At 39.2% G+C, this 15,886-nt stretch overlaps 1 protein-coding gene across 16 annotated transcripts in view; it reads left to right on the top strand.

The window, feature by feature from the left end:
- Positions 1 to 15,886, top strand: part of Agfg1 (ArfGAP with FG repeats 1) — a 45,275-nt gene that overhangs the window by 11,096 nt on the left and 18,293 nt on the right. For all 16 annotated transcript variants that reach the window (XM_051153962.1, XM_051153971.1, XM_051153961.1 and 13 more), the window contains exons 2-5: positions 1,772 to 1,865; positions 10,982 to 11,097; positions 13,149 to 13,311; positions 13,978 to 14,131. In XM_051153962.1, coding sequence (XP_051009919.1) covers positions 1,772 to 1,865; positions 10,982 to 11,097; positions 13,149 to 13,311; positions 13,978 to 14,131 — 527 coding nt within the window. The remainder of the gene's footprint in view (positions 1 to 1,771; positions 1,866 to 10,981; positions 11,098 to 13,148; positions 13,312 to 13,977; positions 14,132 to 15,886) is intronic.

Raw genomic sequence — 15,886 nt, 5'->3', positions numbered from 1 at the left:
ATCAATGCTGCACTTACTAAGTGAGTCAAAAAATATTGGCCCAAATTTGCAGTATTTTTAAGAGTTCAGGGTGGGCAGTGCTTTAGTACTGGCTCTGAAAAAAAAAATTGGTGATTTTATTTGCCCAACACTTTCATCAAGTAGTGTGACTAATGATTATAATGGGCTGTATTCATGTGACAAATAGACTAGCATGAGAAGTGGCATCAGTTTCCAGAAATATATGCTAAGAATGTGTCAGGTTCAATCCATTAAGGATTCTTTTTAAAGATTTATTTATTATTATGTATACAGTCTTCTGCCTGCATGTACACCTGAAGGCCAGAAGAGGGCATCAGATCACACTATAGGTGGTTGTGAAGCACTATGTGGTTGCTGGGAATTGAACTCAGGACCATCTCTCCAGGCCAAGGATTCTTTTTAAGATACTGCATTTAATAGGTGGAGAAGACGATCTGCACGCTGGGCATGGTGGTGCATACCTGTAATCCCAGCACTCGGGAGGCAGAGGCTGGTGGATCTTTTGAGTTCCAGGCCAAGCTGGTCTACAGAGTGAGTTCTAGGATAGCCAAGGGTACACAGAGAAACCCTGTCTCAAAAAAACCAAGCCAAACCAAAATGTAAATGTAGATTTCTGGATCTAGCTATCTCCTGAACCTGTTCTCTCTCTTCTCTAAGGCTGTTTCTTACTGATTTGTTTGTTTGTTTTTTGAGACTTCTTGGTTTTTCTGTGTAACAGCCTTGGTTCTCCTGGAACTCTGTAGACCAGGCTGGCCTCAACTCATGGAGATCTGTCTGCCTCTTGTCTCCCAAGTGCTGGCATTAAAGGTGTATGCCAGCACACCTAGCTAGGCTTCCTCTTGAACATGTACTGATTATTGAGGTGATTAAAAGAAAAGTCTTTCTTTAAATCCTTACTTGAATTGTTAGATGTTACTGCTGCAGTTGATGGAGTGAACCTGGGAGAGTGGAACCTAGAAATGAAGCTAACTTGTCTCATTCAGTAGCCTACTTGATTGAGGGCATTGAACTATTTATGTTCTGAGAGCATTCTGGGGCTTAAAGCAAGGTCATGTGAGCAAAGTCAGAAGGGCAAGGCCTCATGAGTTAGACATCTAGTGTTTGGGAACATCGTTCTGGATAGTAATGAGTAAAATAGTGGGCAATCTGACGCAAGCCCACTCCTTTTACTACAGGCGGGGGTGGGGGGAGGGGGCACAAACACATTCCAAGAACAAATCTTGCTTTGTTGACTTGGAGTTTTTTTCACAGAGTCTCAGAAATTTTACACAGCTTCATTCATGACTGTGCTCCAATAATAGGGAGATAGGACTTTATTCAAACTGATTCATTATCTCAGATTTTCTTTTGAAAATCTTTCATACTGTGTTTTTAATTCATGTCACATATCTTAGTACATCATTATTGGTTCTTAGGGAAACACGAAGCTATTTAAATAGTTGCAAGGTTCTTTACCATAGTGCTCTTTCTTCTGTCCATCACAAATGCATCATGGGAACATTTTTCTAGAAGCTCATGTGTTAGAGGTACTACTTGTTCCTACTAGGTAGTTGCTCAGAGTCATCTGGAAGAGTGCTAGTACTGTGGATTCTAACTAAATTTACTGTGCCTGTATGATAAGCAATAGTTTAATATTAAATACTTCTGTTTATGGAATGAAAATACTTGTAAGTTTAAATACACTATTTGAAAGACCAAAATAATTAAAATATATACAGTAGTAAAATTTGTAAAATATTTTATCTTTTAGGAGAGGGTTAAATCCACCTCACAGGGTGAAATCTATCTCCATGACAACATTTACACAACAGGAAATTGAATTCCTGCAAAAACATGGAAATGAAGTAAGTATTTTGTAATTTTCAACTTTGTTGCAATCGTTTTAATGTGATTTAATAAGTTGCTTAAAATGGTGTTTTCTTGTCTCAAATGTTAGATTTGTATTCTGTATTTTTTTTATTTTGTATTCTGTATTTTGTATTTCAGAAAGTTCTTATTTGATAAAGTGTTTGGAATTTATGCTTAAGTGATTTACTGTAAACCTGAAATAAAGCATAGGTACTTAAAATTTAGCCTGTATTGACTGTAGAAGGCAGCTTTGGTGGATGTCTAGTGTCTATCTTGATGGGGGAAGAAGAGCCAGCTCTGTCATGTGGTACTAAGCTTGTTAGGGTGCTGTGGATGAGCTTTCATTTGAGGCCATTTGTGTCCTTTTTACCAACATTTTCATTACATGTATATAATGCTTAATGCTTAGCAGATTAACAAAGGAGAGGATCCCTAGCGCTGAAGCCACCTCTGACAGGCTCCCTGTAATCCATGCTGTTTGCTTATTTATTTTCAGATTTAAGTTTTGTTGCTAATAAAGGTAATGACCTATTGTTTGAAAAATAGGTAAAATTAATAAAGAGTGTGAGATTGCTTTTTAATTTTGTTCTGGGGGCCCGAATTTAAAACAGGATCTTACTATGGTAGCCCTGGCTGTCCTGGAACTACGCTGTAGACCAGGCTGGCCTTGAACTCACAGAGATCCATCTGCCTCTGGGCCACTATGCCTGGAAGGAATGCTTTTCTAATCTTGGTAAGATTGAGTGCGTCAGCTAAGCTCAGTTGGCTTGATAAAAAAAACATTTTTATTTCACAGGAAATGCCTGCTTTCTAGGGGTGCAGTAGAGCGTCTGGTGTTAACATTCTGGTTGCATATCTGTGTAACTTTAGACACAAAAGAGGCTGAATGTTAAAGTGTTAGTCACCTTATTTCTTATTAGTAGAAAATGTATACAAGCTTATTACACTCTTTCCCCATTGCTTCAGAGTTATTACTTAAAATTATTTACCAGCGCTGGGCATGGTGTCTCATGCCTCTAATCCCACTACTCGGGAGGCAGAGGCAGAAGGATCTCTGTGAGTTCGAGGCCAGCCTGGTCTACAAGGGAGTCCAGGACAGTGAAAAAAGAAAGAAAGAAAAAAAATATTTACCGAACCCACCGAACATTGTTGCATATATTGTAGTCCCAGAACTCAGAGATAGAGGCAAGAGGATCAAAAATTCTAGGTCATTGTTGGTTATATAACAAGTTCTGGGCCAGCCTGCCTGCGTGAAAACCATCTAAAACCAAAATGGAATAGAATTATTTGCTTGGTATGATGCACATGTAGTTTTGTTTCTAAACAATTGAAGAGTGACTTCATGATTGTGAAATTCTCTAAAATACATAGTTAGAGAATAGAACACACTTTAAGTTTGGCAGTGATAAAATATTTTGAGTTAGATGATTTAGGTACAATATACAGAGTTACAAAGCTGGGTGAGATAGCTCACCAGAAGAGTACATACGCAGTTCCCAGCACCCAAGTTAGGTAGCTCATGACTACCTGTAACTGCAACAGCAAGGGATCTGATGTCTTCTAACCTCTGAGGGCGCTGTACTCTGTGTCTGTCTGCCTGACCCCTCCCCACCCCAAGAACAATCTTTAAAAAAGGTACCACACTTAAACACATATATTTAGGATTAAAATGGCAGCACCATACATATTATACATGAATGAATTTATGTGTGGAGATGAGTGTTTCTTAATTAGGAAATCAGAAAGTATATCGGCTTTCGCAATGTTCTTAGATATTTTCTTCTTCCTCTGCTTCAGCAGCCTAGAGTTTTAGTGTGCTGGGTAATGTGTTTGATTGTTCTCACTATTGTAAAACATTGCTAATTTAATCTGGAGAGTACCGTGGATGATGGGTAACTTGTATTGAACAGAACTAGCCTGCCATGTACTGTATATAGTCACTCAAACATTTATATAATAGAAAGCATCTATGTACAACCATATGCACATATAAATTAATCTATGTTACATGTATTACAATCGTGTACATGTTAACTGCAGAAGAAAGCCATGCTTCCCACCCAGAACTAGTGGGAAAGATTACCAAGGTTCAAGACAAAGGCACAGAAGCATGAAACCATGGATTGAAACCCTCAGTGTATAAGTTTATTACATGTGTTCAATTAAGGGAATGATATCACTCAGAACTTTGTCAATACTTTTTCATTAATTTGAAAAACTATAAAACTAATGGTTATAGTCATCATTGAAGTACCTCTGTATTGGCCTATGTTGGTAGCTAGCTATGATAAGCAATTGATACTGTTATTTATAAATATGCACGAAGGCCAGATGTTTTACAGAGTATATCTTTACTTTCTATAGCTATGCTTTATAAATTATTTGACTATTAAGTGTGTTTAGACTTTCACAGAATAGAAACATGTGGTGGAATACGCTTCTTATTAAATCATGGGGCATGGAGTGCCAGATAATAAGGATATATGTGACAACAAATCACTGTTATTTATTTGCTGTGTTTTTGACAAAAAATTTATTTTACAAAATTTTTCCACATACTTCACTCTATAGCTTAGTCAGCTTTTTGTCACTGTAATAAATTCCCTGAGATAAACTCATAAAAGAGTAAAGTTGAAAAAAGTAAAATTACCTGAGATAAACTTACAGTGAAGTTACTTTGACTTCAAAGCTATTTGAGTTTTTATTTTTGAGATAGCATCTCTGTATATCTCAGGCTGGCCTAGAAATTGCTGCCTTAGCCTTTGACTGCTTGGACAGGGCATATGCCACCACACCCAGCATTAAAAGAGTTGTTTGGGTTCATAGTGTTGGAGACTTCAGCCAGTTATCACTTGGACTATGCGGAGGCAGCAATCATGGCAAGAGGCTTAGAGCCAAGTTACATGTCTCAATACCAGGGCAGGAAGGAAGAGCATCGGGGCTGGGGCACATAGCTGTCTTCAAGGGCCTCCCACAGGCCTCTTCGTAGATGTTCGGGCACCTTCCCATCGTAGCACCATTGGGTCCAGGCTATTAGCACATGGCCCTCTGGGTTACATGCTGTATCTATCTGCTGTAATCTGAAAGCATCTTGTGACGTTTCCTTTGTCCTGAAGTCACTTCAGTTTCTGTCTGATGATGGCTGCACAAGTATGAGGGCCTGCCTTCAAATACGCAGAGCCTACATTAAGAAGCCTGGCATAGCAGCCGCTGCTTGTGGCTCCAGCGTTTGGGAGGCAGTTAGAACTCTGTGAGCTTGCTGTTCAGCCACTGTGCACAGTGAGACACACACACTATGTAAGTCCTAGTGATGACTGGACCCTCTCTTTTCTTTCTTTGAATTTGAGACAGTCTCGCTATGCAGCCCAGATTTTATCAAATTCCCGTTTAGCCCAGGCTGGCCTCAACTCCTCCTGTTTGAGCCTTCTGAGTGCTGAAATTGTGAGCATGTGTCTCCATCGCTGGCTCTTTTGGTTTTTCGAGACAGGGTTTCTCTGTGTAGCCTTGGTTGTCCTAGACTTTGTAGACCAGGCTGGCCTCAAATTCACAGCAATCCACCTGCCTCTGTCTCCTGAGTGCTGGGATTAAAGGTGTGCACTATCACGTCCGGCTATGGCTGGCTCTTTTATCTGTCTTTTTATGACCAGAACCCTATTTGAAATAACTAGTAACTAAAGACTCCACAGTGGGACTAGGAATAAAAATTTGCAGTTTTCATTTCATTACACTAATTTATGAGCCTTGTGACTGTAGGAAAACCATTTTTCTCTCTGGAGCCTCATTTTCTGTTGTAATCTATAATGAGTTTTATATTATTTATTGCCTGAGGCTTAAAGAACAGTGTCTTAAAAATTGATATATTATGTTGATGTAAGATGACACTTTTATGTGGGAAGATATTTCTCTGATTGATTTCTAAGTTTAGAAAATAATCATCACAAAGGAACATGTTGTGCTTTGAGCAGAATTTAGTATACAGAGAATTTTGTAGAAGTCTTTCCCTGAAGGCAAACAGGCATTACTGTAAGAGACTGTCATTTAAAACTGCCCTATTGCCCCTAGACAGCACCTTGTAGTAATGGCTGTTTGCCTCTAGCGGCGAAAGACTTTCTTCATTTCATGGCATTATTTCCTATGTACGTTTTTCCTGAGCCAGGGTTTTTCTGTGTAGCCGTGACTGTCCTGGACTCATTTTATAGACGAGGCTGGCCTCAAAATCACAGAGATCCACCAGCCTCTGCCTCCCAAGTGCTGGGATTAAAGGCCTGTGCTACCGTGCCCGGCTTCCTGTGTACTTTTCAATGCCTTCATCTAAAATAGGCTTCAGTTATTCTCTTTAAATATTATCCTTGGATCTTGGGAGACATTATTGTGAGTTCATGTTTGCACCTATGTTAGTAATCAGCAGGAACCAGCAGATGCTTCCTATGAAGCATGGAATGTAAATATTTTAATGTATTTGTTGAAACTTATCAGTACACGTATTGTAGCCTAAACTGGTCAGACCCTAGTAAGCACGTAGCTGTGGTTATTTCATAACACTTGGTCTATGAAGAAGACCTTAGGCCAGGTCTAGTTCACAGGATGTGATTTGCTGACCTGGAGGGGGTCAGGGAGAGGAGAGGAAAGGAAAGGAGAGAGCATGTGTGTATGTGTGTATGAGAATTTGGATCATTGAATTTATTATTTCTGCCTAATAAGTAGGGAACTAAATGTTCTAGGTCAGCATACGTGTTTTAGATGGGACGAAGGAGAAAGTATTGTATTGACAGATGCTTCAGGGAGGTAGAAAGATGCTGTTGCACCAGTGTCTCCTACCTGCTCTGCTTGAAGGTGGAGCAGAGGAGTAGCATGTTAGAGAGGACATTTATGCCTCTTTAAATTTACACTTTAAAAGCTGGCACAGAGGTTGTAAGTAAGCTACGCATCCTGTAGTAGTGTGCATCTGCGGTTTGCTGGATTGACTGGGCAAGGGAGGACTTGCCAGAAGGAGCAGAAGTACCTGGTTACCATTGAAGAGTTGTCTAGGGGTCAGGGTTTGTTGGGATTGATTGGTCAGGACAAGCACTTTGATGCTTCTTTCAAGGAAGACATTATAAGGCAAGGCATTCTGTGGTTTAAACTAAAAGTGAAAACAAACACCTTGGATAGAGGAAGAAAGCTAGATTTGCTCCCTAACTCTCAGTTTTCTCTCAAACAGTTATATGTGGCTAGATTATAAACCTGTGTGTCTGGTCTGACAAACAGCTTCTGCCCATTTTCTCAGCTGTGTTTGCTTTAATTCTTGCTAGAGCTTTAGAAAAAGCAAGATGTTAAGATGGAATATATCGTTTTTTTAAATATACATAAATGCAGAACTGTTAATTTCTTTTGCATGAGACATATGGATAACAGTGGTGCTTTTAATCTGTGAGCAGTTTTCGGATTATCTATCATTCAGTTACTCTATCGCTGAGAAACAGGTTCTAGCTGTAGCCTACAAACACTAGCACACAGCCATGGGAACTAAGCTTACTCCATGTGAAAATGTTTATATTGTATTTCTTGAGCCATGACATTTGAAATATTTTTCTCATTGTAGAAGACTCTCATTATAGAAGTCCTTGTTTTTGTTGTTTTTTGTTTGGGGACTATTTAGGCCAATCTGGCCTAGAACTTGCTAGGTTTCCTTACAGCCAATCTGTGCTTTGCAGTAGTCTCGCTCTGACTGATAAAGTATATGCCAAAAATACTTCACACTCTGTTATTGGTGATCATGGTCATAATTCTAAAATTATTTAGCACTAAAGTGAGAAAAAATAACTCAAGGCTGTATGAATTCTTTTGCTGGCTAATGTCAGTTCATCTGTCCTTTGATTTTATTTTTAATTGTTCCCTAAGATAGGAGTCATTTTGTTTGTGGAACACTTATGGCTTAACTTACTGCATTATAAGAGTTGAGGAGTACTGCAGAAGGCACATATGGCAGTGTGTAATGAGCTTTTTCTGTAAAAGTATAAAACACTTTGTGAGGTCAGTGGGGGGTGATTATTCTAGACCACTTTGCTTCTGTTTGCAGCAGTATTAAAGGTAGACCTATTTTTCAGCATTCCTGATAAGACTTTCCCTTGTCAGGCAGTGGTTATCTAATCACCCACCATTGCAGATTTCCAAAATAAAAATAGCACAACTAATACTAATATGTTAATGCTACATTAGTACAGTATTATATATTCTATACCTCAGTGTCAGGTGTGTTAACTCATTAAACCTGCTTAATATTCCTATCAAGTAAGTTCCATTCATATTCATAAGAAGATATATATTAGACAGCTAGCAAAAGTTGGCTGAGCATGCAAACACATCATGCTATCTATAATTAGGATGATTATCCACCTCCTTTCCTCAAAGAGATCATCAAAACTAATCCCATTATGTATTGAGCCCTTATAGATGATGGCTTCTAGGGGTCATTATTATTCCTCAGTACTGCTTTTAGCTCCACACCCCACATTCCTCATGTTAATATATGTTACAGCTTCTTGTGTCTCCTTGTCGTGCAGTATTTGTTCATTTTAGATTTTAGCTTCTTATACTATTTTTTGTTGCTAAATTCCCCGCCAGTGTCCACATGGGTCATTCACATAGATAACCCTGAGTGTTCCACTCCTTGTCTCCAGTGATCTTGCATCCTATTTTATATTATCAACAGCTATCAACTCTTAGGTTTAGAATTCAGATATTTTGCTGGGACGCCCACTGATCCTTTACTTCCAGTTCTTTGGCTGCGAAGCTTAGCTACAGTAGTCAACAATCAGGACCTTCATTCTGCTAAGTTGCTCTTGTCTTCATCTTTTTCTTGGCCTAGCCTGGAGTCCATGGTCTCTTATAACCACTTCTTTTCACCTTTTGTCCTATTGTACTTGGCTAAAAGCAACATTGTGCTTATATCACTCTTAAAACAGCATGATAGGATGGAGGAAAAGCCCCTTTAGACTACTTTGACCTTAGGCTGTCACAAGTATGTAGTCCTACCTGCAGTTTTAGTTGGGTTTCTCTATTCCATCTCTAACCTAAAGGACCCCCTCCACCCCTTGGTTAAATTTCACTAAAGCAGAACCGACAGAAAAGAGACTGCTATTAGCAAAGGCAGTTTTAATATGGCAGTGAGAGCAGAACTCAACTCTTCAGGGACCAGAGTGTGAGTAGATCTCCAGAAGGCAGAGGCAAGGTTTCTTGCTATGTTGGGAAATCAGAAGGAGAGAAATGATCCCCAAAAGTTGTCCTCTCCTTCTGTGGTGGGTTCCAAGTATTGAATGTGATTTGTCCACAGGCATTTTTAACCTGTGGACTGTGTAGCCTGCTTTATGTTTGGTTTCATTTTCCCCAGTCAGCATAATTGCCTTGAGATTTGTCTTAGTTAGAATTTCCTTTGGCTGTGAAGAGACACCATGACCACAGCAACTCTTATAAAAGAAAACATTTAATTGGAGCTGGCTTATGGCTTCAGAAGTTCAGTCCATTGTTGTCATGGTAAGAAGCATGGCAGCATCCGAGCAGACATGGTGCTGGAAAAGTAGCTGAACCATAGGCAGCTGGAAGGGAATAAGATACTAGGCCTGGCTTGAACTTCTAAAACATCAAAGCCCACCCCCAGTGACGTACTTCCTCCAGCAAGGCCACACCTACTCCAACCAGGCCACACCTCTTAATAATAGTGCCATTCCCTATGAACCTATGGGGTCATTTTCATACAAACTGTCACAAAGTTTATGTATCACCACAGTGTTTCTTTTATTTGCTATATAGTATTCTGCTTGGGCTATTGTAATTGTTTAACTATCACCTCTTATATGTAGTTGGTTGTATTCTTTCCAATTTCGGCTTACCAGTAAAGCTACTGTGAGCAGCAGTGTACAATCCTTTGTCTAGGCATGCACTTTCATATTTTTTGGGCAGATAGCTCTAAAAATTACCTATTCATAGGGTAGGTATACTTAATATTTAAGAGACTGTCCAGCAGTTTTTTTTAGGTGCTGCACCATTTACGTTCTGGAGAGTTTCAGTTGCTCCATACTTAGCATCACAAGGTATAGTCAATAAGTCTTTCATAGTAAGACTATATGATTATGGGTCTGTGTGCTATGAGTGTCTGCTATCAGGTCTCATTGATATATGTTGTTAATCTACTTATCTTCAGTGCACACATCTTTAGTGAAGTGATTATTTAGGTCCTCCCATCCACGTGTTTTATTTATTTTTAAATTTCATTTATTTACTTTTATGCACATTGGTATTTTGCCTGCACACAAGTTCGTGTGAGAGTGTCAGATCTCTTGGAACTGCAGTTACAGACAGTTGTTAGCTGCCATATCTGTGTTGGGAATTGAACTTGGGTTCTTAACCACTGAGCAATCTCTCCAGCCCTAGTTTAATTCTTAACAGTTATATTCTTATAGTTTCTTATATACATTCCAGGTTCAAGGGCTTTCAAACCCTTAAGCATATTATTACTTGATTCTTGGCTTTTTTCTTTATTATTTTTCTCCTTGATAGTTCCTTTTTGAGTCTTACTTGAGTTCTGACTCATTTAATTTCTCTTAATTCTTCAAAAAATTAAATGTCTCAGACTCTCATCAGGTTAAGAAAAGCATAGACTCCATTTATAAGGCTAGAATTGTTGTTTGTATTTATTTGTGTTATACTTTATTTAATAGACTGTTCATGATTCTGATGTTTTTGTATTCTTTTGGCTGGTTTTTAGCTTGCTAACGAGCCTCTAAATTGCTGTTGATGAGGCTTCTATTTTATCTGTAAAGGAATTGAGGTTCCCACAGAGTATTTGACTGCCATGATTTACAGCTCATCATACCAAGACCAAAAGAGCCCAGTGCTCCCAAGTCTTAGTCCACTGCTTGTTTCCTTGTGGGGTTCTCTTTATGAGCCTGTGGCTAAGATTTCACTGTCCTGCAGCGTAAGCCAGGAAGCTCCATCCCAGAGTTGATGATTGCAATGAATATCCCACTGGAAACAACATTGTTAATAGCTTTCTAAAAGAATCAGAATTTTCCCTTGAACTTTCATTCAATTAAGACAGTGATTTTAACATTTTTTCTCTCAATTCTTTCCAAAGGTCTGCAAACAGATTTGGCTAGGATTATTTGATGATAGATCTTCAGCAATTCCAGACTTCAGGGATCCACAAAAAGTGAAAGAGTTTCTACAAGAGAAATATGAGAAGAAAAGATGGTGAGTGAATAGTTTATATTTATTTAAAGCCTCCCAAACCACTGTTGCGCTTTGATTGACACGATGAAGGCAGGCAGGCTGGCAGAGCAGAGGGGTTAAACTGATGGCTGGTAGGTACAGCTTCATCGTCTTTTGACCTCCATTAGATTTGATTTCCAGAAACTGTTGCTTGTGCTTTCTCTTCATGTATCTATGCCTAGCCCCAAGCTGCCTTTCATTAGGATTTCATGACTCTGCTAAGGAAAGTCAGTGGCCTCTCCTCCTAATTCTTCCTGTTAGTTTCCTTAGATGTGTTAGTCTGTAGAGCGTCTTTCTTTAGATTTCTTCAGTAAGTATTTGGTAAGTAGTATTTTCTAGGTTCTGTGTTAAAGCTCTTGTGTAGGAATCTGTCCAATTGAGGCTGTCCTGCTAGAAATCTGTGCTGTAAATATCCCTTACTTCCTGCCCAAGAAATTAATTTGCTGGTTGGGCAAGAAGGGAACATTTTTACTCTCTCTACACTTCACTAAAGCCAGTATGTCCCTTTAGCAAGGACACAGATTGTAATTGTAGAGCTAAGATTCAGTTAGTCCTCTGCTCTAGTCTTATGAAATAACTAGTAGAGTACTGCTGAGTTACCTGTGATCTGCTTGGTTCTGTAGCAGTCAGTATGGAACAGTACATATTTCTTCTTGGGGGATTAAGGATGTGGGAGAGTTGAGGGATTGGCTAACAGGGAGGTAAGCTGCCTCTTGTTTCTCTGAGAAGCAGTATTTTGACCCAGGGAATGATGTAGCCACACTACAAATGTGAATTTGTTTAAACCCCATAGCAACTTTATAGGTGAAAAAATGGAAGCATGTAGTTGAAATGATTGCCCAAAGTCTCACAGCTGTTGAGCAGTAGAGCTGGGGTTTAACTCCATCCATCTTTGGAATAACTGTTTTTAGCTACCTTTAGAATTTTTCTTTTTCCTACTTATTTGTTACGGTGAATGAGGAAGAGAGCAGGAATACACCTAAAGTTATAGAGAACAAAAGTTGCCAAATAATCCCTTCCCTAGAGATGAGCATTGCTGATATTTGGGCATTATATTCCTGCATTCTTTTCCTTCCTTCATTCCTTCCCCTAAGTCCTATTTATGTGACAGGGATCAGGTGTGAAGGACTTGTTGTACCTGTATATGCCATATAAGTGTAGTGACAATGCAGAATTATATGCATTTTAGCATAATGTATTTAAATATTTTTCTATTGACAGATATTTGTTAGCTTTGTTGCCCAGTTTTTTAAAATTAGGATTCCAAGAGTAACATAATATGTATCTGTAAATAGTTACCTAGTTACTTGTTAAGGGGTTCTAGGAGAAGTGCTTCTGAAGTATAGCGCATACATGCCTATCTTTTCATTAGATAACAAACTTAGATCAGAGGAGAATAATGCATTAATTTGCATTTTATTTGCTTTAAGTTTTCATATTCTTTTATGACTTGCTTTTTTTCCATTTTAGGGTGGCATTATTTTTAATGATTTATGCATTTTAGACCATTAGTTCTAATTGTTTCCTCACTGTTTCAAATTTCTCCAGATACTTATGATCTTAAGAGTTCCTCACTTTAAAAAGCACAGTGTTAACCATTCATATGATGACTAACTGTAGATCTTCTGTCTTCAAAGTAGCAGTTGTTATGGTGTATTGTCTTAGGAAAGTCATGAATAAATAATTGAAATAAATGTTGTGACTGATACTTATTTTTCTTTGAGTAATTTTAGGTAATTAATAACCTTAAGTTGTCAATTTTAAGTGCTGCCTTTCAAGTAAGATTAGTGTTGGTTAAAACCTAAATTTAATAATTTAAATATGGATTCCTCAGCTGAGCAGTGGTGTTACATGCTGGGGCACATCGGAGCCAGAGGCAGGTGGATTTCTGTGAGTTAGAGGTCAGCTTGGTCTACAGATCAAGTTCCAGGATAGGCAGGGCTACAGAGAAACCTTGTCTTGAAAAACAAAAAGAGAAAAATTTGGATTCCTCAAATTTTTCTTAGCAGTCTGTTCTGATTTTCACATTGCAGGTATGTTCCACCAGAGCAAGCCAAAGTGGTGGCGTCGGTTCACGCGTCTATTTCAGGGTCTTCTGCCAGCAGCACGAGCAGCACCCCCGAGGTCAAGCCCCTGAAATCTCTGCTGGGAGATGCTGCACCAGCACTGCACTTAAATAAGGGCACACCTAGTCAGGTGAGGGCTTGGGAACTTACAGACATACAGAAGGTTGCCTGCTAAGACCATAACATCATCTGTGTGTGATTGTAAAATACATTAAAAGATTGACATGTAGTAGGAATGTGTGCTTTTGTTTGCCTTGCTGTCACTTTGTAAGATGCTTACTCTGTTATCTTAGAGCACGCTAGTTCAGTGACTAGCTGAGTCAGCAGACTAGTCTCTGGGGGTTCTTTAACCGAAAATAGTAGGGTTTGCAGCATGCCTGATTATGTAGCATGTTTCTTATCATTGAAATGCACATGGCTTTGCAGTGTACCTCGCCTCTTACTGAATAGGCTAAAACCATTTGTATGTTGAAACCTAGATATTTACTTTGTTGTAGTTAAGATGCTTGACTGTGTTACTATGTGACTTTGTGTGTGAATGGCTTTGAAGCAGAGGACTGTGCATTAAGCCCTGCCCTTCTAAACAGAGCTTCTGAGTAAATTCTTCTCTTTCCACAAGGCATAAAGTAGAAAAATGAAGAGAGGAGTAAAGTCAGGGTACTGTGTATACATGCATTTCTAGTGCAGTGAGAGATAGCTTTATGTAAAACTTGGCAGATCTGCCGGAAAAAAGTCTTCATAGTTAATGCATAAGTCTGTGTTTCAGCAGCACCGTGAGTAAGTAATGTGCTTGTAGTCCCCAGTTGTAGGTCGCTCTCAAGGGCAGCAGCAGGAGAAGAAGCAGTTTGACCTTTTGAGTGATCTTGGCTCAGACATCTTTGCTGCTCCGGCTCCTCAGTCAACAGCTACAGCCAATTTTGCTAACTTTGCACATTTTAACAGTCATGCAGGTATGTCTTTTTTGATAGCCATTGCCCAGGATATGTGTAAATTAGCAAGAAACATTATTGTTTATTATACTTACACTGAGGAATTTTGGTCAGCTATGAACATTGTACCATATAGACATTAAACCATGTTTTGTTGTTGTTGTTGTTGTTGTTTTGGGTTTTTCGAGACAAGGTTTCTCTGGGTAGCCTTGGCTGTCCTGAACTTGCTTTGTAGACCAGGCTGGCCTTGAACTCACAGCAATCTGCCTGCCTCTGCCTCCCGAGTGCTGGGATTAAAGGTATGCGCGACCACTGCCCGTCTAACCATGGTACTTAATGGGAACATTTTAGACAGTATCTCATGTAGCCCAAGCTGGCCTGCCCTGAACTTAATCTGTACTAAGAATGGCCATGAACTCCTTATTGTCCTACTCTGCCTCCTGAAATTACAGGCATATGCTCACTACGGTCCTTTTTTGTGTTTGTTTGCTTCTTCTTGTTGTTATTTTTGAGACAGGGTTTCTCTGTGTAGCCTTAGCTGTCCTGGAATGCATCCTGTAGACCCATCTACCTCAAACTTAGAACTTTAATCCCAAGTGCCACCATGGTCTGGCCATCCATTAAAAAGTACTTCTTACTTTTTAATCACAAAGGAAATGATCGGAAATAGAATGTGACTTTTTCCCATGAAAAAACATTAAGAGAAGAAAGTAGCTACTTTGCTGTAGCTACTTTGCTGAATGAGATACTTTGTCCTAGACTCTAGAGTTTTCTCTCTTAAGTATCACAGTATGTTGTAGAATCATTCTAAATAATGGAAATAGGTCAGTATTAGTCAGTATTCAAATTTTCATTCCATTTTAAATTTGCGTTCGTATATACAGTGTGTATTTTGTATGTGTATAAACACATACACTTACTCTTACCACACAGGGTGTATATGATTTGTTGGATTGATTGATTGATTGATTATATATATAATGTTCTGCCTGTATGTATCGCCTACATGCTAGAAGAGGACACCAGATCTCCTTATAGATGGTTGTGAGCCACCAAGTGGTTGCTGGGAATTGAAGTCAGGACCTTTGAAAGAGCAAACAGTGCTCTTAACCTCTGAACCATCTCTCCAGCCCCAGAATCATGTTTTTAAAAACATATTCTTTGCAACTGAAACGTTGGTTAGCTTTCTACAAGCTGTTCCTTCATTCTGTTTTCTTTGTGATTTGCTAGAGAAAATAGGTTATTTGTCTCACAGATTATGTAGTATTCTGAACTTGTTACTTACCCTCCAGTGGCACCTTTAAAAATTGGGTCTAGATACTCCCATCAGTTGAAGTTTGTATGTTTCTTGGCAGGGATGGGGACTGCTCGGCAAGTTACATGTCTCTCTGTGTATGTTGGGGGAGTGTGGCTAGGGGACTTACTACTTAGGGATTTAGACACACATACCTTTTAAAACGTTAATGTTTATTTCATGTGTATTTGTATCTTGTTTGCATGTATGACTGTGTGCCACTTGTGTGTCTGCCAGTGGATGTCAGAAGAGGGTGGTGGCTCTGGGTTCCCTGAAACTGTAGGTACAGATGGTTGTGAATCACCATATGTATAAGATTGAACCTGGGTCCGGTGCAAGAGTATCAAGTGCTCTTAGCCACCAGGCCATGTCTCTATCCCCATTTTCCTTCTTAAAGGAAGGTAGAGCAGATGGATCTGAGTTACGGCCAGCCTTATCTACATGGCAAGTTCTAGGCCAGCTATGGCTGCCTATTACGAGTC

This window comes from Acomys russatus, chromosome 12 (genome assembly GCF_903995435.1).
Source record: "Acomys russatus chromosome 12, mAcoRus1.1, whole genome shotgun sequence".
NCBI lineage: Eukaryota > Metazoa > Chordata > Mammalia > Rodentia > Muridae > Acomys > Acomys russatus.
Note: the sequence above shows the minus strand (reverse complement) of the source record. Positions and strands in the feature narration are given on the sequence as shown.